Source organism: Macaca fascicularis, chromosome 19, assembly GCF_037993035.2.
Source record: "Macaca fascicularis isolate 582-1 chromosome 19, T2T-MFA8v1.1".
NCBI classification, from domain to species: Eukaryota; Metazoa; Chordata; class Mammalia; order Primates; family Cercopithecidae; genus Macaca; species Macaca fascicularis.
This window is the reverse complement of record NC_088393.1, coordinates 2,827,594-2,854,847: the sequence shown is the minus strand read 5'-3', so window position 1 is coordinate 2,854,847 and position 27,254 is coordinate 2,827,594. Positions and strand designations below refer to the sequence as shown.

At 57.3% G+C, this 27,254-nt stretch overlaps 1 protein-coding gene across 6 annotated transcripts in view; it reads right to left on the bottom strand.

Moving 5' to 3' along the window:
* Positions 1 to 27,254, bottom strand: part of DOT1L (DOT1 like histone lysine methyltransferase) — a 72,503-nt gene that overhangs the window by 35,248 nt on the left and 10,001 nt on the right. For 4 of the 6 annotated variants that reach the window (XR_012428206.1, XM_065535389.1, XM_005587455.4 and 1 more), the window contains exons 2-7: positions 17,491 to 17,534; positions 11,250 to 11,324; positions 7,770 to 7,833; positions 6,199 to 6,427; positions 3,591 to 3,685; positions 3,125 to 3,187 (exon numbers count right to left, since the gene is read on the bottom strand). Coding sequence is in view for 4 of the 6 variants with exons in the window: in XM_065535389.1 (XP_065391461.1) it covers positions 3,125 to 3,187; positions 3,591 to 3,685; positions 6,199 to 6,427; positions 7,770 to 7,833; positions 11,250 to 11,324; positions 17,491 to 17,534 (570 nt within the window). In the remaining 2 variants the exon portion in view is untranslated. Of the gene's footprint in view, positions 1 to 3,124; positions 3,188 to 3,590; positions 3,686 to 6,198; positions 6,428 to 7,769; positions 7,834 to 11,249; positions 11,325 to 17,490; positions 17,535 to 27,254 lie in introns of those variants that run through there. The other 2 variants (XM_074025281.1, XM_065535394.2) reach the window with 1 other exon arrangement.

Sequence of the window (27,254 nt, the reverse complement as noted above, 5' to 3'; positions counted from 1 at the left end):
TGGGAGGCAGAGGCAGTCGGATCATGAGGTCAGGAATTTGAGACCAGCCTGACCAACATGGTGAAACCCCGTCCCTACTAAAAATACAAAAATTAGCTGGGCATGGTGGCGGGCGCCTGTCATCCCTACTACTCGGGAGCCTGAGGCAGGAGAATCGCTTGAACCCAGGAGGCGGAGGTTGCAGCGAGCTGAGCTTGTGCCACTGCACTCCAGCCTGGGCAACAGAGCAAGACTCTGATGTCAAAAAAAAAAAAAAAGAAAACGAAAACCACAAGGAATCGGTAAGAACTCCAGGAGCTCATGTTGCAGCAAGGCTTCAGGAGATGAGGGGAAGAGAAAGTATCAATGACCTCCCTAGATGTTCATGGCACCAGGCGCCGGCCAGGACATGGAGCAACAGAAACTCCTGTTCACCGCTGGAGGTAACGCAGATGGTGTAGACTCACTGCGAGGCAGTCTGGCGGTTTTTCCAGACGATCCAGCAATCGTGCTGCCTGGTGTCTACCCACAGGAGTGGAGCTCCTGCACCCACACAGAAACCTGCACACGGACCTTTACTGCAGCTGTGCTCATAACTGCCGAACTGTGGAAGCAGCCCAGATGGCCTCAGCAGGCGAGTGGGTGAATTAACTGTGGCACATCCAGACTATGGACTACTATTCAGCAATAAAAAGAAATGGGCTGTCAAGCCTCAAAAAGACACGGAGGCAGCCAGGCACCCTCACGCCTGTAATCCCAGCACTTTAGCAGGTCAAGGCAGGAGGATGGCTTGAACACAGGAGTTTAAGCCAACCTGGCCAACACTGTGAAACCCCGTTGCTACAATTTGTGTGTGTGTGTGTGTGAGACAAAGTCTTGCTCTATCGCCCAGGCTTCGGTGCAGGGGTGCGATCTCGGCTCACTGTAGCCTCCGCCCCCTGGGTTCAAGTGATTCTCCTGCCTCAGCCCCTCAAGTAGCTGGGATTACAGGTGCGTACCACCATGCCCAGCCAGGTTTTGTATTTTTAGCAGAGACGGGGTTTCACCGTGTTGGCCAGGCTGGTCTTGAACTCCTAAACTCAGGTGATCCGCCCGCCTCAGTCTCCCAACGTGCTGGGATTACAGGCGTGAGCCACTGTGTCTTGCTCACATTATTTTTTTAATTAGCCAGGTGTGGTGGTGCACGCCTGCAGTCCCAGCTACTCAGGAGGCTGAGGTGGGAGGATCACTTGAGCCCAGGAGTTCACGGCTGCAATGAGCTATGATTGCACCACCGCACTCCAGCCTGGAGAACAGAGCAACACCCTGCCTCTAAAAAACAACAACAAAAGTTTCCAGCCAGCAGCTCCCTCCCTGAGGATGCAAAGAAGGACACTGCCTGACTCAGGTGTCCCTGCCACTGCAGCCCATGTCAGGCCTCGCAGGGGAAGATGGCCTGCCTGGACCATGCATCTGTGTCCCCACTCAGGTTCATCTGCTCAGACCACCACAGCCAGGACACCCAGGGCAGAACCAGCCGGCAAGGGATCAGGGCCCAGCACCCTGACTCTGGCCTTCACTTGTGCTGTGGGACAGCATGGAGAGGTCTGAGCTGGGGGCCAGGGATGCGTGCTAGGCAGGATGCACGCCCACTCGTGGCAATGACAGGAATGCCGAGGCCTCACAGCGAATTGAGGAAGGACCCGACTGACAGGCCCACAGAGGGCGCCTCGGCAGGGAGCTCCAGACAGAGGGGAGGGTACACAGGCCTGGCCACACCTCCACCCACCCTGCTGAGGAGACAGTGAGGGGCGGGCACCGCCTAGGAGGGGACTGGAACTGTACGCCACCTGTGTCCCTCATTGGTCCCTCTGAACTGTGAGAGTCGACTGACAACAGGACCTCTGAACACCTTGTTTCTGTTGCTTCTCAAACGTGCAGATTCCGCCCAGGAACCGTGTTGCCGCAGGCACCTGGGATCACGAGCTGGCCTTGCCATGTTCCGTCCTGAGCTGCCCTGCTGGGCAGCTTAGCGACTCCTGCGCCATCGTCCTCCCAAGGTGGTGACCTGGCGACCGCCCTGCCCAGCACTCCTTCCGCCTTGTCAGGGAGGCCCCTCAGGACTCAAGGGGCTGTGGGCTCTGTACTCCAGGGGCTCCAAGTCTAGAACAGGAAGCACCCACCTTCCTGCACCCCAGACCCCAAGCCACCCTCCAATCCACATCACAGGAGCAGCTGCGCCAGCACCGAGCCCACACCCCACGAGGGCGGGGAGGGGATGGAGTCCGCAGGTCTGAGACATTGCTGGGAGGCAGAGCCAATGGGCCCCAAGCGCCGTCAGACTCCACCACAGGTGAGTTCCTGGGCAGCTGGGACTGAGAGGAGGAGAGCACAGGTCAAGGAAGGACCCAGCTCTGCAGGCCTCTGTGTGGAAAGGACCAGGGTGGAGCCTGGTATCTAAGGACTTAGCACGGGGTGGGAAGGAGTCCAGGGAGGATGCAGGAGTGGCAGCTACTCCTGGAAGCTGTGGCCCAGTAATCACCCGACCTGGGTCAGGAAAACCGTCCTTCCTGCTCCCTAAAGAGCATCCCCTTCCCACGCCCACTCCCATCCCACCGCCACTCAGCCATCGAGGGGAGTGCACACCCCGCAGGGACAGCCACACGCGGCGCCATCCACAGGGCACACGGGAGGAGCACCTCAGACCGCATCACGACAGGGCGGGAGAGAACACTGCCCACCCTGAGGTTGCCGGCTTGTCATGAAGAACACGGCACTGAGGACCAGGAAACCGTCCAAACAAGGCTGTCCCCAGTGAGGGATGACACCCCAAGGACGCTGCAACCAGCCCAGAACCCAGCCTGTCCCACAGGCCTCCGCTCCGGGGAGCCCCGAGCCCGTTCCCTGAACCGCCTCTGTGCACCGCACGCTGCCGAGGGACAGAAGCCATGTCACAGAGGATGGGAGCGACAGTGCCAACAGAGGCACCTGCTGCGGGCTCAGAGGCCACGCCCAGGCAGCCCTATAAGAACCAGAGGGGACTCCAGGGGGCACGCCATGTGCCAAAAGCCATGTGCCAACATTGGCAAGAAAGGAGGGGCTAAGAGGAGGGTGGGAGCGGGGATGGGGCCGGCGATGGGAGCCAGGGCGGAGCGATGGCACTCACTGTGTATTCTGCATGCTTTTTTCCATACCATTTCATCCACTTCCTGAACTCGCGGTCCATGGTCTGGAAGGAAAGAAACCAAACGCCCATTACAAACTCTCAGGGCAGTGGGGCCTCAACGCGCCCGCCTGGGCAGGCCACCCAAAACACCCCACTTCTCAGAGGGCTGTGCCATGAGGTGGAGCTGAGCACTTCCCGCCTCACTTGTGGCACGTGCTGTGAAACAGGCTCAGAGACGCCCACGCAGCGCTTGGGCAGGCCTGGAGGGCCGGCCTGGGATGGGCCGTGAGGGCATGCGGGCACCCTATTCACAGGCACACCCTGCAGGCAGCTAAGACGTCTTGGGCCTGGAAAGAACGCCGCCCAGACTCGGAAGTCCCACAGCAGTGGGGTGGAGGCACCCAGGGCATCACTTTCTCTGATGGCCCCCTGCCTCCAACACACCCTGGCGCCCAGACCTGCTCACCTCCGCATACTTGGCCGGGATGTCCGCTTTCTCGACGCCATAGTGATGTTTGCAGTTGGTGGCAGCGGCGACCTGGAGCACAACCTGGCCCACACCTGTGATCAGAGAGATCCATCAGATACCACACAGCACTCAGATGCCACCCGGGAGGCCATGACAGCCTCGGAGACAGAGGCCACAAGGATGCAGCCATGAAGACCCACAGGGGAGGCCACAAGTCTCCACACATATCCGATGCTCCAAGGTCACTCAGGGTGAGACCAGGCCCCCACTAGAGCCCCCATGAGGGGATAGTCATCACAACGTGTCATCCATGGACATTACTTGGTGGCCCCCGAAACCCAGAATTCATTTTGAGTCTAAAGGCCCTACGTGGTGTTCACTGTTCAGACAGGGCTGCCCGAGACTTGGCAGGTCTGGAAAGGCTCCCGTTCACCTCAAATTATCCCTGCGTCACCACCACACAGACACAGAGCAACCTGGCTGATGAAATCTCACGGCACCCCAGGAAGGCTCATGAGCGGGACTGGACTGAGACTCGATGTGGGGTGGGAGAGGCAGTGAGGAGCCCCTGCAGCCAGGACAGTCTCCCGGCCGCCGCGGTTTCACAGCGTCAGCACACAACCCAGCAACCCCCGGCTCTAAGGGAGGAGGAGGGAACGGGGGCTGCAGATGTGCCAGCGTCAGGAGGGCGGAGGCAGCAGCACACACTGGGGGTGTCAAGCCGCCTCTCCTCCCCTGCTAGGCAGCTCTGCGCTCCAGGGAATGAACCACGGCACAACCACAGCAGGCACAGACCGCTACCACCACAGCAGCGGGAAGAGAAGCACACAGGGACAGGGGCCCAGAGCCGGGCCGGCAAGTGCTAGGCTGTCATCTAAAACATATACGCCTTTTTAATTTTTTGTTTTTGAGACAGGGTCTGATTCTGTCGCCCAAGCTGGACTGCAAGTGGTGAGATCCTGGCTCACTGCAGCCTCAATCTCTTGGGCTCAAGCAATCCTCCCACCTCAGCCTCCCAAAGCACTGAGATTACAGGCAGGAGCCACTGATCCCAGCCAGATATGCCTTTTTTTTTTTTTTTTTTTTTTTTTGAGACGGAGTCTCACTCTGTCACCCATGCCGGAGTACAGTGATGTGATCTCAGCTCACCACAACCTCCGCCTCCAAAGTTCAAGCAATTCTCCTGCCTCAGTCTCCCAAGTAGCTGGGATTACAGGCGTGTGCCACCACACCCAGCTAATTTTTGTACTCTTAGTAGAGAAGAGGTTTCACCATGTTGGACAGGCTGGTCTCGAACTCCTGACCTTAGGAGCTCAGATCCGCCCGCCTTGGCCTCCCATAGTGCTGGGATTACAGGCGTGAGCTGCCACACCCAGCCAATATACATTCTTTTTAATGCATTTTTAAAATTTGGAAATAAATTTAAATAAGTAAATATAGATGGGGTCTTGCTACGCTGACCAGCCTGGTGTTGAACTCTTGGCCTCAAGCGATCCTCCCATCTCAGCCTTCCAAGCGCTAAGATGACAGGCGTGAGCCGCCACACCGGGTCTGTGCAAGGTCCTCTTGGTCCCTGCCCTCGGGGCCCCTCCCCCACGTCAAAGCCAGGACTGTGGAGTGAGGCAGATGTGGGGCTCGCATGCCTGCAGGCACAAGGTTCACATGTCCATCGAGGTCCAAGAAGCCCAGAGACAGCGTAGACACTGTGGAGAAGGGGCCTCCGCCATCTGACCCTTGTCGGCCGGTGGCCCCGTCAGCCCGGCCTGGATGGGGTGGTCCCATCAGGAACGAGTCAGGCTGATGAGGTTGTTCCTGAGCTGACTGCTCATCTATGCCTCGGCCAGGCCACACCGGGGCTCAAGACAGGGCCAGAAACCCACACCTGGGGCCTGGTCTCAAGGGGCCCCGACCGTGGTTGAGAGGAGACGACGCCTCACAAGCAGAGCCTGTCGCCTGTCAGACTCTGAGTGCAGGGGGAGGCCGAAAGAATGCCAGCACGTGGGAGGTGGTCTGTAGGGACTTGCCGAGGCCACCCTGAGCCCCAACCTGGGAGGGGCAGGGCATGGCCCAGACGCAGGGGTACTGAGGGAAGCCGGGGATGCAGGGAGGGCGAGAGGGCCTCCATGAGCCCAGGGACCTGGGGTTTTCCTCTGCATGGGAACTTTCCAGCTGCTGCAAAGGGAGCAGGTGTGCCCAGGGAAGGACCGCAGCGGGCTGCAGCATGGGTGGGGACTGGGCTGGGGCCCAGGCTAGCGAGTGGCAGTTTCTGGGAGTGAGCAACAGAGGGGCACAGGTCTAGCTCCCCCGCTGGTGGGAAGCAGGGGAAAAGCAGAGTCTCCGGGCACCAGGAAGGATGGGCCTGGTCTGGGAACCACTGGGTTCCTGCGATTTCTCCTCTCTGGGTAGAGCCCTGGGCTCTGGGGAAGGTTAGGGCTGGGGAAAGGAACGGACCCACAACGAGACAGAGGGGCCTTTGGGAAAAGGAAGCGCCGTCCACGCCAACATCGCGAGTCCCTGTTAAACTCTTCTCCAAGCAGGTGTGGGTCAGGCACAGAGCGTGTGGCCTGGAAGTGCACAGCAGCCGGGCGTGGCGGGCGACACTCACCGCTCCCCAAGTCCACAAACAGGTCGTCGTCGGTCATCTTGATCTCGTCGATCATCTGGGCCACCAGGTCGAAGGAGGTCTCCCCGTACACCTCAGGGGAGAAGGGCTCGTAGTTGTTGAGCTTCTCGGGGTCAGTCACTGAGTGGTTGTAGACCTGCTGCAGGATGTGGCGCAGGAGCCCAGTGGACGGCCGCGTGTTCAGCTTCATGGGCTGCGTGGTGCCCTTCCACTGCAGACAGAGGGTGGCCCGGCCATGTCACATAAACCGCACGGCTACAGGCTGCCCAGCCCCTCCACCCCTGAGACCTAGGCCCTTTCCCAGCAGAAGCAGGGAGCCAGCTGCAGGGCCTCTCGTCCACCTGTGGAGTGGCCGCCAGGTTCCCAGGTCAGTTTCCAACCCAGCCCCATTTCCTACAAGCAGCAAAGCAGCATCCCCAGGGACAGGCCCCATCTCAGAGGGGTCCCAGGAGGCTCCTCCTCCCACCACAGGCCTCTCTCCTCACTGGCAAGACCACCGAGACCACACAGGCCACTGAGACCACCATCCCTCCTCCGGGCCGAGGCAGCAGAGCGGGGCGCCGACACCAAGGGACCCCCATCAGGTGCCACGAGCCCTATGAAAGAGCCATGAGCCCACCACACCTCACCTGACTCGCCCACCTGGAACCCCGCCTTCCTCGCCGCCGCACCTCACCTGACTCGCCCACCTGGAACCCTGCCTTCCTTCCCGCCGCACCTCACCTGACTCGCCCACCTGGAACCCCGCCTTCCTTCCCACCGCCTGCAGCAGGCTGAGGTGGTCCCCTCTCGCCCCGGCCAGCTCAGTTCTCAGGGGCCCACAGAGCTGCATGCACGTGGTGAGGGGGAAGCCGGGGCAGGGTGGCAGGCTCATGGGGCGGGACAGCCCAGCCCCACTCAGGAGGGCTGAGTGAGCCCATGCCGCCCCCAGCAGGACTCCCTCCACAGCAAGACCTTCAAGAAAGAGCTTCCCTGCCCTCATGCCCCAGGGGCCCCCGGCGCCTTCTAGAACATGGGAAGCAGCACGCTCCCCTCCCTGCTACACCCCAGCTCACTGTGTCCCCCGTCCTTTGTGAGGAAAGCCTCACGAGACACAGCAGGACCGGGGTGTCCAAGGGCGCAGCCCAGGCCAGCATCCAGCCTGATGAAGGCAGGCGGTGTGGGGGAGGTACGAGGGGAAGGCCGGCATTCACACAGCCTGGGGAGGACAGGGACCCTGCCTCTGCTGGGGCCCACGGTCACAAACCCAGGGTTGCAGAGGCATGTGCAGACACCACAACCCTCAGGGCCCTGCCTCAGCACACAAACCACGGATGGCTCTGCGTTGGCACATGGCCACAGCACGCAGTTGGCGTGGCCCACGAGGACACAGCCCAGCCTCAGCAGCCCCCACACCACTCACCCACAGACCACGGTCCCCCGCATCCTGCACATTCCAATCCCTGGGGGCTCTAAGGGGAGCCCTATGCCACAAGGTGGTGACGTAAGGGGTGTGGAGGGGTCTGGGAGCCTGGCACTACTACTGACCGCCCGGGCAGGGGCAAGCCACCTACCAGCTGGTGGATGCTATCGATGGCGCGGTTGTACTTGTCGCAGAGCCTCTGCATGCTCTCGAAGCTGAAAAAGGCAAGGGAAGGCCCTGGTCACACGGGCCAGCGCGAGCCGCATGCATGGGAGGGGACAGCACACGGACAGGGCAGGCTCCACGGTGTGGTCTCTGGCTGGACAGCCACCAGCCAGCTGGCCAAGACCCCTCTGGCAGAAGCCTCAGGTTCCACCCTGATGGAGATTTCAGGTTTGACGCACAGGCGAGGAGGCCGGCCGAGAGTCTGGTGCAGGAAAGCACTGAGCCCTGAGGCAGTCTGGACCTGCCCAGGTTCCCCACACAAAGCTGAGGTCCAGGTGTGCTGGAGGCGTGAGGAGAGAAAGAGGGCTCGAGGGGGACTGAGGCCGGCCCAAGAGCAGGGACCCCTGGGGCCGGCCTTAGAGGGTCTTCCTTGCCCTGGCTGGGGATAGCCTCCATCGCCAGAGGCAGGTGAATGGCTGGGGTCCCAGGGATCACTGGGCCTCTGACGGGGCAGGTGCAGGAGGAGGGAGCACTGAAGAACGGAGGGTGCCCCACCCACGCCCACACTGCTCTGTGCACGTGTCCTTCAAAAGCTCCGACTCACTCACACGTCAGCAGTGTGTCACGTCAGACGTGGCACAGCAGGGTCCACCGTGAGACTCAGTCCCCTGGCAGCAGCTCTGCCCCGCTCAGCCCTAGCCACAGGGCATTGCTTCATTACCTAAATGCCTGCGCCCAACAGCATCCAGGGCAGAGCCAACAGGGCAGCAGGGGGCACCTGTGCTCCAGGGAGCGCCCACTGTCTGTGGGGCATGTGAGCCACAAGAAACACAGGCCACGCCCAGGCCCAGACTCAGAGGGGCTTCCGGGGTGGGGGCAGGCCTGCTGCAGGGTCTGCCTGGCCTAGTCTGTCCAGTCTCGACCTGGGATAACTTGCTCATCTTCCAAACCACTGGCAAAATGTGGACGACAGCGTCTGTCCCACCACCTCAGAAGGTGTCCAGAGCAGACCAAGAGACAGCAGGAGGAGGGGTAACCTGTCCCGTGAACACTGTCACACACAGTGGCTCTCACCGGGGACCCCGGGAACATGGCAAGGCAAGCAACAGATGGAGACAGGGACCCTGCTCGGCACCTGCAGTGTCCAGGACAGTCCCTGCCAGAGAACGATCCAGTCCCCGGCACCGAAGAGACCTGCACCTGTGCGGGGCGGAGGGGCGCGGCTGGGACTTTCCTCCGCCTCCTTCCTCCGCTGCCTCCACGTGCACGCAGGCAGCTTCCTCCCAAGGGCAACCCCAAGAGCCTGGCAGATGCTCCGAGATGTGGCTGCGCAATCAGACCCCTGCTCCCGCCCCAGCCCCAGTCCCATGCTCTTCCTGCCTCACCCTGGCAGCCCTGAATTCACCTGGGCAGTGTGTGCCCAAGGTTCACACTTTCCCTTCCTCATAGGAAAACCTGCGCTCCAAAGGCCAGGTTCATGCTTTTCTTAAGCAGCAGCTGCAGGGAATAAAGCAAGAGAACTTAAGAGCAGCAAACACCAAGAACAAAAGCCGGCTGACAGCCCCGGGAGCACGGCCACACAGAACCTGTATCATCCAGAGGACAAAGGACACAGGGGTGGAGGTAGCCCAGGGAGTGTGAAGGGCCAGCAGGCACCGTGTGGGCCTCGGTCCATGAGCAGCATCTGGCCAGGGTCGGATGACCCAACAGAGCCAGCCTGCTGCCTCCCGCCTTCCCCGCAGCTCCGGGGAGCAGTGCTGGCCCCTCCTGTGTTTTCACTTCTACTCACCGCCTTCAACCCTGACAACCAGACCTCCCAAAATCATCTCCGCATACTCCCGGGAAGAGACCCTTCCCTGGCAGGATGTGCAAATGCAGGTGCTCAGAGGAGCTGCGCTGTCCTTGGCCTGAAGCCCTAATGGCTCGGTCCCTCAGGTGGTCCTCCCAGCTCCAACAATTACCCCCTGCCCAGCCTGTCCCTGACGTCCTTCCAGCCTTGGCTAAGCCCATCCCACACGAAGGGGAAGGACGCCACACACCCAGGTGCAGGGGCGCCGTGAGCACAGCGTCTGACACACTCGCTGCTCAGAGCCAAGGCAGACGCTGGCCACACACAAGTGAGGCGCCATAAGCGCCCCAGGTTAATACGAAAGTGCTCAGCCCAACAACACCCACCCACCCGAGGGGCCTCCGGTTCCTAATAAAGCTCCTGATGGCTGGAAACTTCTAGGTGACGGGAGCATCTTTTGTTGTAAGGTCCCAGGTAGGGTAAAGCCCAAGCTGCAGTAAGAAGCTTAGAGAGAGATGGAGGCAATCATCAAGCAAGTCTCCAAGAAGCCTCCGTGAAAACCCAAAAGCACAGGGTGCAAAGAGCTTTGGGGTGAGTGCACCCCAACTCCACAGAGACACAGCTCTGTGCAGGGCCCTGCAGGCCCCTCCCTGTGGACCCTGCCATGTGGCTGTTTATCTGTACGCTGCATCACACCCTTTATACTAAACCAGGGAAGGGCCCAGCACACCATCACGCCTGATGAGGGGTGGCGAGAGGCCCAGACTTGCGGGGCAGGTGGCGTGAAATCCACAGTAGCGGGTCGGCATGGAGGACCCTGCCAGCAACGCGCTTGTCTGCTTGTGGGGTACCAGGGTGCTGACCAGGGAATGGGCAGGGCTTGAGGGAGGGGCACAGGATCTCGAGGCTTACTGAGGCTGAGACCGCTGACCACAGACAAAGGAGTCCCTCCCACACGCCAGCGAGGCCGGAGAGCCAGGTAAAGTGCAGCCATGTGCTCAGCCCGGGAGGGTGCCAGGGCCCTCTAGGCTTGACTCTCTGTGGAGAGGGGCTCACCTAAGCTCACGACAGCATAGCCCTTGACGGAGGACTACTCTGTCGATTTTAGACTCCCAAGAGCTGAAAAAGGCGTGAGCCTGGAATGTCTTCCTTCTCAAAGAAAAACAAAACACTTCCAAGCATTCCAGAGACAGCCCTGCCCCTCTCCACCCACAAGACCCTCCTCCAAGACCCAGAAGCTGCCAGGGCAAAACTGCTAACAGCCACAGGGCTGGAGACAGAGGGACTAACGAAACCCAACTGAGGTCGAAGCAGAGCTGCCAAGGAGCCTGAGGTCGCCCAGGCCCCCCCAGCAGCCTCAGGCAGGAACTCGGACTTCTGGCCGTCAGCCGCCCGCTATAAAAAGAGCCATCACTAGCGCAGGCTGACTCCACACATGCCAATCCCACTTTCCACAACCGGAGTTTCCAATTCTGTCCAGCCTCTGACAGCCTTTGCCAAGAGTTGATAAACATTTCCTACCAAAATAACTTTATGGTGGCCACGGCCAACTCTAAAAGGAAATTTCAGATCAGCTTGCACCATCTAAGAAGAGCTAATTATAGGATGCGTCCTCCTGTCCTCCCCAAGAGCCACGTCTGTCCTCAGAGCGGAGTGGCCGGGCAGGACTCTGCTTACCTTTTGGTGTCATAGTCAATTAAAACGTAATTCTCCATAGCGAGCTTGAGATCCGGGATTTCTTCACAGACCCATCTGAAACACAGCAGCAGAAACGATCAGGAGGGGTTTGGTTTTTTTGGTTTTGTTTTGTCTTTTGTCTTTTTGTTTGTTTGTTTTTGAGACAGAGTCTCCCTCTGCCTCCCAGGCTGGAGTGCACTGTCGTGATTTTGGTTCACTGCGACCTCCACCTCCCGGGTTCAAGCGATTCTCCTGCCTCAGCCTCCCGAGTAGCTAGGATTACAGGCACCTGCCACCACGCCCGGCTAATTTTTGTATTTTTAGTAGAGACGGGGTTAGGCCATGCTGGCCAGGCTGGTCTCGAACTCCTGATCTGAAGCGATCCGCCCACCTCAGCCTCCCACAGAGCTGGGATTACAGGTGTGAAAATCTTGAGCATTACCAGCATGTTCTTAAACACTGCATCCTCTCCAACAGAAAACAAACATCCCTACCACTCCACTCAGAGTGGAGAGAGAAGGGAGGCGTGACTTCAAAACTAAGGCTACGATGTGCACCATGAAGCTGTTACTGAAGTACACTGATTTTACATGGCTTCCAGGCCACACGCCGGTGGCTCCGGGGAGCTAAGTGAACGCACCTGCTACAGGGCTGGTCTAGGGACCCACTGGCCACATCAGAGCTCAAAAAGCAACCGATGACTAGAAACTAAAGTCAACTGGTGCCAGGCACGGTAGCTCACACCTATAATCCCAGCACTTTGGGAGGCCGAGGTGGGCAGATCACGAGGTCAGGAGTTCGAGACCAGCCTGACCAACATGAATAAACCCCATCTCTACTAAACATACAAAATTAGCCAGGCATGGTGTTGCAGGCCTGTAATCCCAGCTACTCAGGAGGCTGAAGCAAGAGAATCGCTTGAACCTGGGAGGCGGAGGTTGCAGTGAGCCGAGATTGCGCCACTGCACTCCAGCCTGGGCACCAAGAGCGAAAACTCCATCTCAAAAATAAACAAATAAATAAAATAAAGCCAACAGGAATTTGAAGAATTAACTAATCCCAAAATACAGCAGAGCTTCATCAACAAACACTGCCAAGAAAAATGAGGCGGAGGGGGCCATAGATGAAGAGACGGAAACAAATCAGCCCATTAAAACTCTTTGACTTCACTTGGATCCTGATACCATATTGAAAAGGATCATGAAGGCCGGGCGCAGTGGCTCTCGCCTGTCATCCCAGCACTGTGGGAGGCTGAGGTGGGTGGATCACCTGTGGTCAGGAGTTCAAGAGCAGCCTGGCCAACATGGAGAAACCCCACCTGTACTAAAAATACAAAATTAGCCAGGTGTGGTGGCACATGCCTGTAGTCCCAGCTACTTGGGAGGCTGAGGCAGGAGAACTGCTTGAACCCAGGACGCGGAGCTTGCAGTGAGCCGAGATCATGCCCTTGCACTCCAGCCTGGGCAACAGAGCGAGACTCCGTCTCAAAAAAAAAAAAAAAAAAAAAAAAAAGGACCCAATCATGAAAGGGGCATCATCCCTGCAGAACTTACAGACAGTAAGAGGAGAATCAGGGATACTAAGAAAATGGAGCCAAGTGCAGTGGCTCATGCCTGTAGTCCCTAGTACTCGGGAGGCTGGGGCAGGAGAATCGCTTCAACCCGGGAGGTTGAGGCTGCAGTGAGCCGAGATCCCGCCACTTCACTCCAGCCTGGGTGACAGAGCAAGACTGTCTCCACAATAAAAACAAAAGAAAATTGTATAAATCCAACAGCCTCAATGAAATAAACATCCCCCGAGGGACACGAATGACCGAAACTGACACAGAAGAAACAACAGCTCCGCAGCTCTACACCTGTCAGTTTGCTTCCTAGAGACGGCTCCAGGCCCCGACGGCTTCACTGGTGAATTCCATCAAACACTGACAAGACACAACACTAAACTTACAGAAACTTTTTCAGTTTTTATGCAGCCAGCATCATCCTGACACCAAAACCATAGAGACACAAAGGGCTGGAAAGAAAGGACAAGAAAGGAAACAGCAGACCAACATCCCCTACCAACACACCCCACAATCCCTTAAAAACGTGAGGGAACTGCGCAGCGACACCTCACAACCACGCGCAGCACCTCCCAGGGAGGAAAAGCTGCTTCACTCTAAAATTAGTGACTGCAATTCACCGAAGGAACCAGGACAGAGGTCTGAGCAGCCCCACGTGGGCAGGTGGGAAAGCACACAGGATGGCATTCGGTGCCATCAGGACAGTACCCCACAAGAGGCCAGAAATGGAAGAACACGCCTTCCACTTAAAAACTGCACGGGATCAGTCACCGAGACACTGTGACAGCCAAAGGCCCACTTTCCCCAGCCGCCTGGCCTGCGGCTCTGCAGGAGGGAACGGGGAGGGATGGGGGTTTGGCCTCTGCTCCCCACTCCTCTCAACCTGCTAAGTCCAGCTGGCAGCTTTCCAGAACTCCGAGAGCAGCTTCACTGCCCCCCACCCCACACCAAGTCCCCACCCGGCCACAGACTCCAACCAGCTGGCCAGGACCCGACCTCAGGTTCACGTGCCCCCAAGACCCTCCCACACTGAGAGACACAGCATCCTTTCAGAAGGGCTGCAGTACCTGCCCTCTGTGATTACTGGTGCCTCTCATCACCCCTCCCCAGCCTGGTCAACACCTTCACACCCGGATGACACCGGCAGGGGACTCCACGACACAGATCACGAAAAGCCCCAGGCACTGAGCAAGGCCCCCGAGATCAACGCGAGCAAAGCCGTCTGCAGTTACTTCTCATCATATCATCCAGGAGGTCCTGGCCAGAGCAACTTGGCAAGAAAAACAAGCAGCAAGCACCCTGAAAGGAGCAGCCGTATGGCGTTCACTCAGTCCCGTTGTTCTGCGCCACAGACGGCGCCAGAGCTCAGCACGGTATGGCGTTCACTGAGTCCCGTGGTTCTGCGCCACAGAGCACGCTAAGAGATACGCATGGACGCTGCCCGAGCTCTGCACAGGCAAGGCCGGCAGGCAAAAGGGAGCAGTCTTTACACATACTGGCAGCAAAGGACTGTCAAAATGCCACATAAAAAAGCACCAAAGGCCGGCGCCGTGGCTCACACCTGTAATCCCAGTGCTTTGGGAGGCTGAGACGGGCGGATCACGAGGTCAGGAGTTCGAGACCAGCCTGATCAACATGGTGAAACCCCCGTCTCTACTAAAAATACAAAAATTTGCCGGGCGTGGTGGTGGGCACCTGTAATCCCAGCTACTCGGAAGGCTGAGGAAGAAGAATTGCTTGAACCTGGAAGATGGAGGTTGCAGTGAGCCGAGATTATGCCACTGTACTCCAGCCTGGGTGAGAAAGCGAGACTCCGCCTCGAAAAAAAAAAAAAAGCACTGAAACAGGAATACCTGGGAGTGACATTGTTTAAACGCCCCTTTTCCCGAACTGAACTGCAGGCTCAAACCAATTTCTAGAAAAAGCCCAGTTGGCTTTTCTGGAGAAATGGAGAGGCTGATTCTCAAGTGGACATCCAAATGAGGAGAGCCTGGGACAGCTGAACCATCTTTAAACAGCCCTCCCCGCACTTCGGGAGGCCGAGGGGGCTGGATCACTTGAGGCCAGGAGTTTGAGATCAGCCTGGCCAACATGGCAAAATCCCATCTCTACTAAAAATACAAAAATCAGCTGGGCATGGTTGCAAGCACCTGTAATCCCTGCTACTTGGGAGGCTGAGGCAGGAGAATTGCTTGCACCCAGGAGGTAGAAGTTGCAGTGAGCTGCAGGAGGTGGAAGTTGCAGTGAGCTGAGATGGCGCCACTGCACCCCAGCCTGAGCAGCAGAGCGAGACTCTGACCCAAAAAAACAGTAACACTGTGGGAGGACACGCTTGGGACACTGGCCGTATGGGGACTGAATGGTGTTTGCTGTGTAAGAACGTCATCAGTGTTTCTGGGGTAAGTGAGACAGAAAAGGTCTGTGCAGCGTCACATCGTGAGAACCCTGGTCATGTGCTGGGGACACATAGCAGAAAGCAGCCTCTCCAGGGGGTTTGAGTTTCGAGGCCTCTGCCTACACCACGGATGCCCAGGTGTTGGTGCGCACCCCTGTGCCTGGACCCCTGTTCCCTACAACACTTAAGCTCCAGATGCACTCCCCAGAAAACACACAAGGTTCAAACAAGACAGTCAGCTCTGAGCCCTGCAGAAGGAGAGCATGCAGCCAGACAGGCACCCTCACCGTCACCGCCTGAGATCCGGGGGCCCGGGGTCTCCTCCGACCCCAGAAGCCTGTGCAGGCCACTTCCCATGGGGAGCAGATGCAACTCACCTGCTGCCTGAGCACCTCGAGACCCACCAGCAAGAGCCTGGTCAGAGCGGGGCTTCCACACCTGCCGCACCAAGACCCTAACCAGAGAGGCTGGTCTGGGCGTCACTGGCAGGACCTGCACAGACAACACTGGCCCGGGGAAGCCATAGCACTGGAGCATTCTTTCTTGTTTGGATTTTGTTTTTTGAGACAGGGTCTCACTCTGTTGCCTGGCTGGTGGGCGGTGGCACAATCACAGTGCCACTGGTCTCAAGTGATCCTCCCACCTCGGCCCCTCAAGCAGCTGGGACCACAGGCGTGCACCACCATGCCCAGCTAATTTTTTACTTTCTTGTAGACACAGGATCTCATTATGTTGCCCGGCCAATCTCCAGCTCCTAGATTCAAGTGATCAACCCTCCCAGCCTCCCAAAGTGCTGGGAGTCCAGGCATGAGCCACCATGCCCAGCTGAGCATTCTTATTTATTTATTTATTTGCAATGGAGTCTCACTCTTATCGCCCAGGCTGGAGTGCAGTGGCACCATCTTGGGTCACTGCAACCTCCACCTTCTGGGTTCAAGCTATTCTCCTGCCTCAGCCAACTAGCTGAGACTACAGGCACCCGCCACCACATCCAGCTAATTTTTATATTTTTTTAGTAAAGACAGGGTTTCGTCAAGTTGCCCAGGCTGGTCTCGAACTCCTGGCTTCAAGTGATCTCCCTGCCTCAGCCTTCCAAAGTGCTGGGATTACAGACGTGAGCCAGTGCGCACGGCCTGAGCGTCCTTAAAAAGACTGCACGGCCCTATGTGAGGAGCACCCACAGAGGTCCATGCCAGCACAGTCTTGGCCCCTGGCTGCAATAAGAGAAACCCAGGCAGAGAGAGGCGGCTGGCTGCCAGGAGCATGCTGCAGCTGGGCTGGGGCTGGGGCTGGGCGGGGGCTGGGCTGGGGCCCAGCTGCCTGATCCACAGCCCTCCCTCCAACCATAACACCAGGATTCTTTTACGAAGAACAAAGGGGCCCCTACTCCACTGCCTGGTCCACAAATCATGACATTAAAAAAAGCAGATCCCACATTCTAAGCACAGGCCCTGGGTCAGGCCCACCCTGGCCGACCTACACAAACAATTTCACTGAATCCTCAAACACCCTGGCAAGGGAGGGGCTGCCGGGCCCCAATAGTGAACCACAGGCCTCAGGAGCCAGGCCCTGGCACAGAGCCACCGGCCAAGAGCAGCTCGGCATGGCCCTTGTGGCAGCTGCAGGCCTGGGCAGATGCTGGGCTTGTGCACAGGCGGTGTCCTCACACCCAGCATGCCAAGGAACAGCCCAGCAAGACACCAGGGCCACATGGACACATGTGGCCTCCCTGCAGGTGCCACACAGTGAGGGTTCTGACCCTGAGCACCTGAGACAGGCAGAATGCCAGCCACCATGGGCAGCTTCCTAGTGGGCAGCAGAGAGGCACCCGGAAGGCCTCCCCGCACTGTCGCTGCAGACCCTGGAGACCAGGCTGGAGCTCACGAGGATGGGATGGCCTCCTCCTCCTGCCCATCCAAGTCATCCCCGGAACGCTCCTCTCTGCACCCATGGGGCAGACACAGGAGGCCGTCAAAGGCACGTGAGGGTGAAGGTCAGCCCAAAACCCACAGTGGGGAGACTGACAAGGAGACAGAGGAAGGCAGTGCAACGCCCCTGGAGGACCACTGGACACCCCACCAGCTCAGGACTTCTGCACCCACTGGCCAGGAACGGAGCTGGAGGAAGCCGCTCTAGCTGTCCCTGGGTCACCCCGATCCGCTTCGCAACACCTCCAGGAATCCACCCCAGCGGCAGCCATCCCCACCACAGAGTCCCCAGGGCATGGGCGTCCACGGACGCGGCCCCAGGCTCTGAAGACAACGCGCTGCAGGCCGTGTACTCACCGGATGGTCTCGATGATTTCATGAGCAGCATCGTGATGTTTGTCCTGAGAGAGAGAGAGAGGTTTGAGACGCAGAGCCACCCTCCACCCCGTGAGCCCGTCGCTCTCTTCCCGGACAAGTGATGCCATCAACTTCCCACCTCTTCATTTCCCAACTGGTGCAACTCCCAAGCCCACCACCAGGGGAGACCACCAGAGACATTCCCAGACCCTGGACCACGAAGGGACACAGACCTTGCCAGGGACCTATTCCTGGCACACTGTGTCCTACCACAGGCAGAGAGCAGGGAGAGGCTGGGATGGAGTCTATGGCCCCCGGCCCTGCTTCTTTCCCACCCTAGAGCAAACGGCTGCCCCAAGCTCCTCCACGTGTCTCCCCATTTTTTCCCTGGAGGTCAGCTGACTCAACACACCCCAAGCCCCTCAGGCCGCGCTATGCAGGACCACCAGGAATTCTCCCGACGCTGCTCCAGCCAGGGAGCTCCAGCCTGGCTGGGAGTCCTGCTTCGGCAAAGGCCTGGTACGTGACTGCAGGTGATGGAGCCTCTACAGGGCCTGTTTCCCCACCTGTACCATGGGAAAAAAACCACTGGGCTAGCCCACTTGGGCGGCCGCGGCATAGCCCAGAACCCGCCACACCTAAAACCAAGTTGCTCGGCCTGACACAGACCCCTCTCTGTCTAGCACCCTGCCCTTCACTCCCTCTACAAGGCCAATGTCAAAGGCAGGTTCACACCCAGCAGGGCCACCCAAGCCTCTCCGACTCCACATCCATCACCAAGAATCAGAGACGAAGTGCACACCACCAGAACACTTGTGCGCTTTCCACATCGCGTCTGCGTGCTACTGTGCTGATAGAAACCCACAACAGGCTGGGTGCGGTGAGCGAACCACTTGAGCCAGGAGTTCGAGGCCAGCCTGGGAAACAGCGAGAGCCCATGTCTTTTTTTTTTGAGACGAAGTTTTGCTCTTGTTGCCCAGGATGAAGTGCGATGGCGCAATCTCAGCTCACCGCAATCTCTACCTCCGGGATTCAAGGGATTCTCCTGCCTCAGCCTCCCGAGTAGCTGAGATTACTAGCATGAGCCACCACACCCGGCAAATTTTGTATTTTTAGTAGAGACGGAGTTTCTTGATGTTGATCCAGCTGGTCTCAAAATTCTGACCTCAGGTGATCCACCACCCTCAGCCTCCCAAAGTGCTGGAATTACAGGCCTGAGCTACCGCGCCCGGCCAGCCCATGTCTTTTTTATAAAAATGAACCATTTTTTTTTAAATCCCCATTAGGCAAACGCTATAGCAATTATCAGTTGCAGACGCGACACGCTGGATGTTGCAGTCCACAGGGCGCATCAGAGGCAGCCCAGGCAGCCACACAGCCTCAGTGAGCCTCTCCCAAGGCAGAGGAAAAGCAACCAGCGGAGCACCTGCGGACGCTACCTGACGAAACACAAGGCCAGCGTCACCAGAGTGAGACACGCCGCCGCCATGAGCCTCCCAAGGCCCAGCGGGACGCAGCCCCATCTGTGGGGCTCCTGCCGGGATGCAGAACCTCAGCATAATCCTGAGGAGCAGCCCAGCCTGACTGAGGCGTGCCACACAGAGACCCAGCTGGCTCTCCTCCAAAGGCCAGACCATGGGAGACCCCGCCCCAGCTTTCCTTATGCACTGAGGGATCAGCCCAGATCGGGGAGACAGGAGACACAAGGGCTCATGGCAGTGATGGGATGGGACGTATATGCCGCTGAGGCCACAGCTCCACCCACCTCCTGGTTCAGATCAGGGTACTGCCATGAAATAAAGCCACATGGAAAGTCTCTGCGCGGTGCTTTGCAACTTTCTTCTCAGTCTAAAACCACTTCGGGGACGGGCGTGGTGGCTCACGCCTGGAATACCAGCACTTTGGGAAGCTGAGGTGGGCGGATCATGAGGTCAAGAGATCGAGACCATCCTGGCTAACAAGGTGAAATCCCATCTCTTCTAAAAATACAAAAAATTAGCTGCGCGTGGCCAGGCGCGGTGGCTCACGCCTGTAATCCCAGCACTCTGGGAGGCTGCAGCGGCCGGATCACGAGGTTAGGAGATCGAGACCATCCTGGTGAGCACAGTGAAACCCTGTCTCTACAAAAAAATACAAAAAATTTGGCCGGGCGCGGTGGCTCAAGCCTGTAATCCCAGCACTTTGGGAGGCCGAGACGGGCGGATCACGAGGTCAGGAGATCGAGACCATCCTGGATAACACGGTGAAACCCGGTCTCTACTAAGAAATACAAAAAACTAGCCGGGCGAGGTGGCGGGCGCCTGTAGTCCCAGCTACTCGGGAGGCTGAGGCCGGAGAATGGCGTGAACCCGGGAGGCGGAGCTTGCAGTGAGCTGAGATCCGGCCACTGCACTCCAGCCTGGGCTACAGAGCGAGACTCCATCTCAAAAAAAAAAAAAAAAAAAAAATTAGCCAGGCGTAGTAGCAGACGCCTGTAGTCCCAGCTACTGGGAAGGCTGAGGCAGGAGAATGGCGTGAACCCAGGAGGCGGAGCTTGCAGTGAGCTGAGATTGCGCTACTGCACTCCAGCCTGGGCAACAGAGCAAGACTCCGTCTCAAAAAAAAAAACAAAAAACAAAAAACAAACATTAGCTGGACATGGTGGCACACGCCCGTAGTCCCAGATACCCGGGAGGCTGAGGCAGAATAGCTTGAACCCAGGAGGCAAAGGCTGCAGTGAGCTGAGATCGCGCCATTGCACTCCAGCCTGAGCTACACAGCGAGACTCCGTCTCAGAAAAGAAAAAAAAAACCACTTCAAAGTGAAGTGTTTTTTGGAGATTTTTTTTTTTTTTTTTTTTGTAGACATGAGGTTTCACCATGTTGGCCAGGCTGGTCTTGAACTCCCGGCCTCAAGTGAGCTGTCCACCCTGGCCTCCCAAAGATATGGTGAAACACCATCTCTACAAAAAAATACCAAAAAAAAAAAACTGGCCGGGCATGGTGACTCACACCTGTAATCACAGCACTTTGGGAGGCCAAGGCGGGTGGATCACTTGAGGTCAGGAGTTCAAGACCAGCCTGGCCAACACAGTGAAACCCCATCTCTACGAAAAACACAAAAAAAATTTAGCTGGGCACGGTGTTGCGTGCCTGTAATCCCAGCTACTTGGGAGGCTGAGCCAGGAGATTCACTTGAACCCAGGAGGCAGAGGTTGCAGTGAGCCGAGACTGCACCACTGCACTCCAGCCTAGGCTACAGAATGAGACTCCATCTCAAAAAAAAAAAAAAAAAAAATAGCTAGGTGTGGTGGCACACACCTGTAACCCAAGCTACCTGGTGGCTGAGGCAGGAGAATCTCTTGAACCCGGGAAGCAGAGCTTGCAGTGAGCCAAGATCACACCACTGCACTCCAATCTGGGCAGCAGAGTGAGATTCCAGCTCAAAAAAAAAAGAAAGAAAAAGATAAATAGGAGGCAGGAGCTGGGGCTGGGCAGAGCGAGGAGCAGGGCAGGCGAGGGTGGCGAGGGAGCAGGCAGCCCTTGCAGGCCCCTGACAAAGTGAAAATGGGGCCCCTTGCTCAAAGGTGGCTAACAAACTTCAACACGAGCTGGGCGCAGATCATGAGGTCAGGAATTCGAGGCCAGCCTGGCCAACGTGGCAAATACTAATGCCATAAATATTAGCTCTGCTAATAATACAAAAATCATTGGTACTACTAATAATACAAAAATTATTGCTGGGCGCAGTGGCTGATGCCTGTAATCCCAGCCCTTTGGGAGGCCAAGGCAGGTGGATCATGAGGTCAGGAGATCGAGACCATCCTGGCTAACATGGTGAAACCCCGTCTCTATGAAAAATACAAAAAAACTTAGCCGGGCGAGGTGGCGGGCGCCTGTAGTCCCAGCTACTCGGGAGGCTGAAGCAGGAGAAAAGGTGAACCCGGGAGGCGGAGCTTGCAGTGAGCCGAATCACGCCACTACACTCCAGCCTGGGTGACAGAGCAAGACCCCGTCTCACCAAAAAAAAAAAAAAAAAAAAAAGTATCAGTACTACTACTAATACAAAAACTGTTAGTAGTACTAATAATACAAAAATGAGCCGGGTATGGTGGCGGGTGCCTGTAATCCCAGCTACTGAGGAGGCTGAGGCAGGAGACTTGCTTGAACCCAGGAGGTAAAGGTTGCAGTGAGCCGAGATTGCACCACTACACTCCAGCCTGGGCGACAAGAGCAAAACTTTTTCTCCAAAAAAAAAAAAAAAAATGTTCCTGCGGGATTTGACTGCGTGGGTGTGGCTAGTGTGGCACGCCTGGCCGTTTCCTATATATTGTGCGCTCTATACAGCTCCGTCCCACCAGCCACATGTTGGGCGCCCATAGCCCCGAGTGGCCAGTGGCTGCTGTCGGGGCAGTGGCGCTCCACACGCCTCCCCTCAAGGGGGAGTCTTCTTCCTGCGGACCCCGCGGAGTGCTGTGGGATGTTGCAGGGTGCAGCCGGAAGCACTGGGTTCTGCACATCTGAAGCGAGACCCAGAGGGCCGGCCTCCTCTCTGGTCAGGGGCTGGAGACGGGAGGAAGGGGTGCTGGGCCTGCTCCCTCATGTCGGGGTGCTGCTTCTGAGACCCCTTTCCTCCTGCTCACAGTCAGGGCCCACGGCAGGGTCCCCCTCTCCCTCCTCAGGCTGGAAATCCAGCCTGCTGTGGTCCCTGCATTTCCTGTCTCTCCAGAGCATCTTCCCCGGTGATCATTTGACAGAGGGCCCTGCCTCGCCCAGTTTCGGGGTTTTCTTGTCACGGGGAGTCGCTGTCTCAAAGTGGTGGCCATGGGAGCTGCGCGTCTGGCTGGCAGAGCGTTTCTGGCTGTGGTTTGAGCGTCCTGAGGCTGCGCAGGATGGAGGGGCTGTGGGCCCGAGTTCCCCTTCCTGGGATTCACAGCCAAGCGCTTCTCACAGGCCCCGGCCTTCCTGGAGCACAGAACATTCCCGGCAGCCAGATGACTCACGGTGTGAGGGCTGGAAACGCTCTGCTTCACAGCGGTGTCACCTGCCCGTGCCTGCTCTCCTTGGCAGCGTGACATTATTTTGGGGGCCACATGAGTGTAGTTCTAAAAATGAGTGCCCCCCAGCAGCAGTAGCAGGGTGAACTGGCCTCTGCAACTCCCGCGAGCTGTGCCCTCTGCCCCACGCCTGTTTCGTCACGGTGCCTCGTTCCCCGTCACTCAGCTAGGGAGACAGTGTCCCCACCAGGCAGTGCACCCCGAGTTACCGCCCCCGTCTCCTCCTTGCTCATGCTGCGTCCTGTCCGGAGGTGCCCTGTGGTGTGGGCTGCCGTGTGGACCGAGGGCTGGGGGCCAGGGCTTTGTGCAGACTTCACCAGGCTTTTCCGAATCCCGAAAGCCAAGAGGTGACATTCCCTCTCACGGTGGGTGGGTGTGCGGGGTCTGGAGGACTCCCGACTGAGAGTGGATGTCTAGTAAAAGGAGCCTCGGCCAAGAGGCGTTTCCAGCACAGACCAGTTCCTAGAGGGCCCAGGGAACAGGCAGAGCCAGGCCACAGAGGTTGGGCGACCACCCCAGGGCCCATGTCTAGAGCAGCACGGTTGGGTTCGTACTCCTGGTCTGTGGGTGGGCGCCTCTGTGTGAAAGAGCCCAGCGCGGGGCCGGGTGCGGTGGCTCACGCCTGTAATCCCAGCACTTTGGGAGGCCGAGACGGGCGGATCACGAGGTCAGGAGATCGAGACCATCCTGGCTAACACGGTGAAACCCCGTCTCTACTAAAAAATACAAAAAATTAGTCGGGCGAGGTGGCGGGCGCCTGTAGTCCCAGCTACTCAGAGGCTGAGGCGGGAGAATGGCGTGAACCCGGGAGGCGGAGCTTGCAGTGAGCTGAGATCCGGCCACTGCACTCCAGCCTGGGCGACACAGCGAGACTCCGTCTCAAAAAAAAAAAAAAAAAAAAAAAAAAAGAAAGAGCCCAGCGCTGGCTTCCAGCTCTTGTGTTGGAGTTCCTTTTTTTTTTTTTTTTTTTTTTTTGAGACGGAGTTTTGCTCTTGTTGCTGAGGCTGGAGTGTAGTGATGCGGTCTCAGCTCACTGCAACCTCTACCTCCCAGGTTCAATGGTGCAGTCTCAGCTCACAGCAACCTCCACTTCCTGGGTTCAAGCCATTTTCCTGTCTCAGCCTCCTGAGTAGCTGCTGGGATTACAGGCGTCGGTCACCACGCCTGGCTACTTTTTTGTATTTTTAGTAGAGATGGGGTTTCATCATGTTGGCCAGGCTGGTCTCGAACTCCTGACCTCAGGTGTTCCACCCGCCTCGGCCTCCCAAAGTGCAGGGATTACAGGCGTGAGCCACCACGGCCGGCCCACACCTGGCTAATTTTCGTTTTAGTAGAGACGGGGTTTCACCATGTTGGCCAGGCTGGTCTCGAACTCCTGACCTCAGGCGATCCGCCCACTTTGGCCTCCCAAAGTGCTGGGATTACAGGCATGAGTCACCGCGCCCGGCCAGAACAATTTTTTAATTACATGATAAAATGATAATGTTCTAGTTATACTGGGTTAAATAAGTTATGAAAATTTTATCTCCTGGGCCAGACGCAGTGGCCCATGCCTGGGGTCCCAGCAACTTGGGAGGCTGAGGCAGCAGGATCACTGGAGCCCAGGAGTTTGAGGCCACAGCAAATCATGATCGTCACTGTACTCCAACCTGGGCAACACGGCAAGATCTCAACTCTAGAAAGATAAAAAATATTGGCCAGGGGCCGGGCGCGGTGGCTCAAGCCTGTAATCCCAGCACTTTGGGAGGCCGAGACGGGCGGATCACGAGGTCGGGAGATCGAGACCATCCTGGCTAACACGGTGAAACCCCGTCTCTACTAAAAAAATACAAAAAACTAGCCGGGCGACGTGGCGGGCGCCTGTAGTCCCAGCTACTCGGGAGGCTGAGGCAGGAGAATGGCATAAACCTGGGAGGCGGAGCTTGCAGTGAGCTGAGGTCCGGCCACTGCACTCCAGCCTTGGGCGACAGGGCGAGACTCCGTCTCAAAAAAAAAAAAAAAAAATATATATATATATATATATATATATTGGCCGGGCGCAGTGGCTCATACCTGTAATCCCAGCACTCTGGGAGGCCGAGGCAGGCAGATCACAAGGTCAGGACATCGAGACCATCCTGGCTAACACCATGAAACTCCATCTCTACTAAAAATACAACAAATTAGCCAGGCATGGTGGCGGGCGCCTGTAGTCCCTGCTACTTGGGAGGTTGAGACAGGAGAATGGCGTGAACCCAGGAGGCGCAGCTTGTAGTGAGCCGAGATCGCGCCACTGCACTCCAGCCTGGGCGACAGAGAGAGACTCCGTCTCAAAAAAAAAAAAAAAAAAAAAAATTTAAAAATTAAAAAAGAAGCCAGACACAGTGGCTTATGCCTGTAATCCCAGCACTCTGGGAGGATGAGGCAGGAGGACTCCTTGAAGCTAGGAGTTTGAGATCAGCCTGGACAACATATTGAGACCCTCATCTCTTCAAAAAAAAAATTTTGTTTTAATTAGCTGCTCATGGCAGGTGCGCCTGTATTCTCAGCTATTTGGGAGACTGAAGTGGGAGGATCCCTTGTACCCAAGAGTTCAAGGCTGCCGTGAGCTGTGATCACACCACTGCACTCCAGCCTGGGTGAACAGCGAGACTCTATCTCTAAAAAAAGAAAAAACAAAATTTATCTTAGCTTTTTTTTTTTTTTTTTTTTTGAGATGGAGTCTGGCTCCGTAGCCCAGGCTGGAGTGCAATGGCCGGATCTCAGCTCACTGCAAGCTCCGCCTCCCGGGTTTTTTACGCCATTCTCCTGCCTCAGCCTCCCGAGTAGCTGGGACTACAGGTGCCCGCCACGTCGCCCGGCTAGTTTTTTGTATTTTTTTTAGTAGAGACGGGGTTTCAACGTGTTAGCCAGGATGGTCTCAATCTCCCGACCTCGTGATCCGCCCGTCTCGGCCTCCCAAAGTGCTGGGATTACAGGCTTGAGCCACCGCGCCCGGCCAATTTATCTTAGCTTTTTAAAAATGTGGCTACTAGAAACAGTGAAATCACACATGTACCTTATGGAGTATTTCTGCAGCCTTACCTCACAGGACCTAATTCTACCTTCTTAGTTGACAAAGCTGTTTTTTTTTTTTTTTTTTTTTTTTGGAGTTTCATTCTTGTTGCCCAGGCTGGAGTGCGATGGCGCGATCTCGGCTCACTGCAACCTCCACCTCCTGGGTTCAAGTGATTCTCCTGCCTCAGCCTCCCAAGTAGCTGGGATTACAGGCATGTGCCACCACACCCGGCTAATTTTGTATTTTTAGTAGAGACGGGGTTTCTCCATGTGGGTCAGGCTGGTCTCCAACTCCCAATCTCAGGTGATCCACCTGCCTCGGCCTCCCAAAGTCCTGGCATTACAGGTGTGAGCCACCACGCCTGGTCTGACAGAGCATTTTTAGACTTGACCCTGAACCCAAGGTCCACACAGGCCCTGGCCCAAGTCCACGCAGCTAATTCACAGCAGAGCTGGGCCTGGACATCAGACCGTGTTGCTTCCTGGCTGAGCATCTGTCTGCAGGATCAAGGGCAGTGTGAAAAGTGGACTCAGACCTCCACAGGAGGAGGACAGGGCCGTCTGAGAGCTCCAAGGAGAGCTCAGATCAAGGATGGCTGACAAGGCTTCAGCTGACTTGATAGTAACTAGTCCATCTGCAACAGCCCCAGCTGGCTAGGCACAGCTGTGCACGCCTGTACTCCCAGCACTGCAGGAGGCTGAGGTGGGAGGACCGCCTGAGCCGAGACTTCAAGGTTGCAGTGAGTTATGATCACGCCACTACACTCCAATACTCCATCCTGGGTGACAGAGAGTTCATTTCAAACAAACAAACAAACAGCCCAAGCTACCCAGCAACCAAAGGAGCTCCCTGTAAACATGCAAAGCAACTGGACACTGGAGGTGCTCAGGAGGGGCTGAGGCCACCCACACAGGCCGCTGGGAAGCTGTGAGAGGAAGCTCTGCTCACCAGGCCTCTGCTTTCCTAAAACATGACCAGAGCAACGCCATCTTAAAGTGCATAGTTAGACACTCGCAAGGCACCTGGAAGGTTCACACTTATGAGCTGACCACCAAGGACACAGAGCATCTGTGGGTGGGGGAGGTCTTCCGGGCAGCCTGCAGAACCCGTGCCCGCTGTACGGAGAGGGCCAGTGAGCAGGGGCTGAAGCGTGGTCGGACGGCACCACCTGGCTGGGCTCCAGTGAGCGTGTCTGTACGTTCCAGGTTTACTCACAACCCCGACCGTTTCTCACACACAGAGGCGCTCAGGAAGACCGGGCACCCTCTGCCTGCCCCCCGAGGATGGCCTGCTCTGTTCAGGGAGCCCTGCTGTGTAAGGGAGCGGCTTCGTGGCTGCTCTCACTGTGATCGGCAGCTCACCTCAAGTTCTCTCCTCTCTTGGGGTCTGCATTGGGACCCTCCTTCTCCAGCAGCAAAGCGACACGGAGGGAGGCTGGATGTGCTGACCAGAACTCTCCTCGCCCTCGTCTGAGCAGGGGCCGTCTGAGCACGGGCTGTCTGAGCACAGGCTTACGGCCACTGACCCTCTAGCCTGAGGCCAAGGCCACGGTGTGACAGGAGGGAGGAAAGCAGGGGACTCGTGGGCCTCCTCACAGGGAAAAATGCGCCAGGACGCTAGGGAAGACCAGCACTGACTGCTGAGGCAACAGCGCTCCCTTTTGGGGTGATGAGAATGTTCTGGAATTAGACA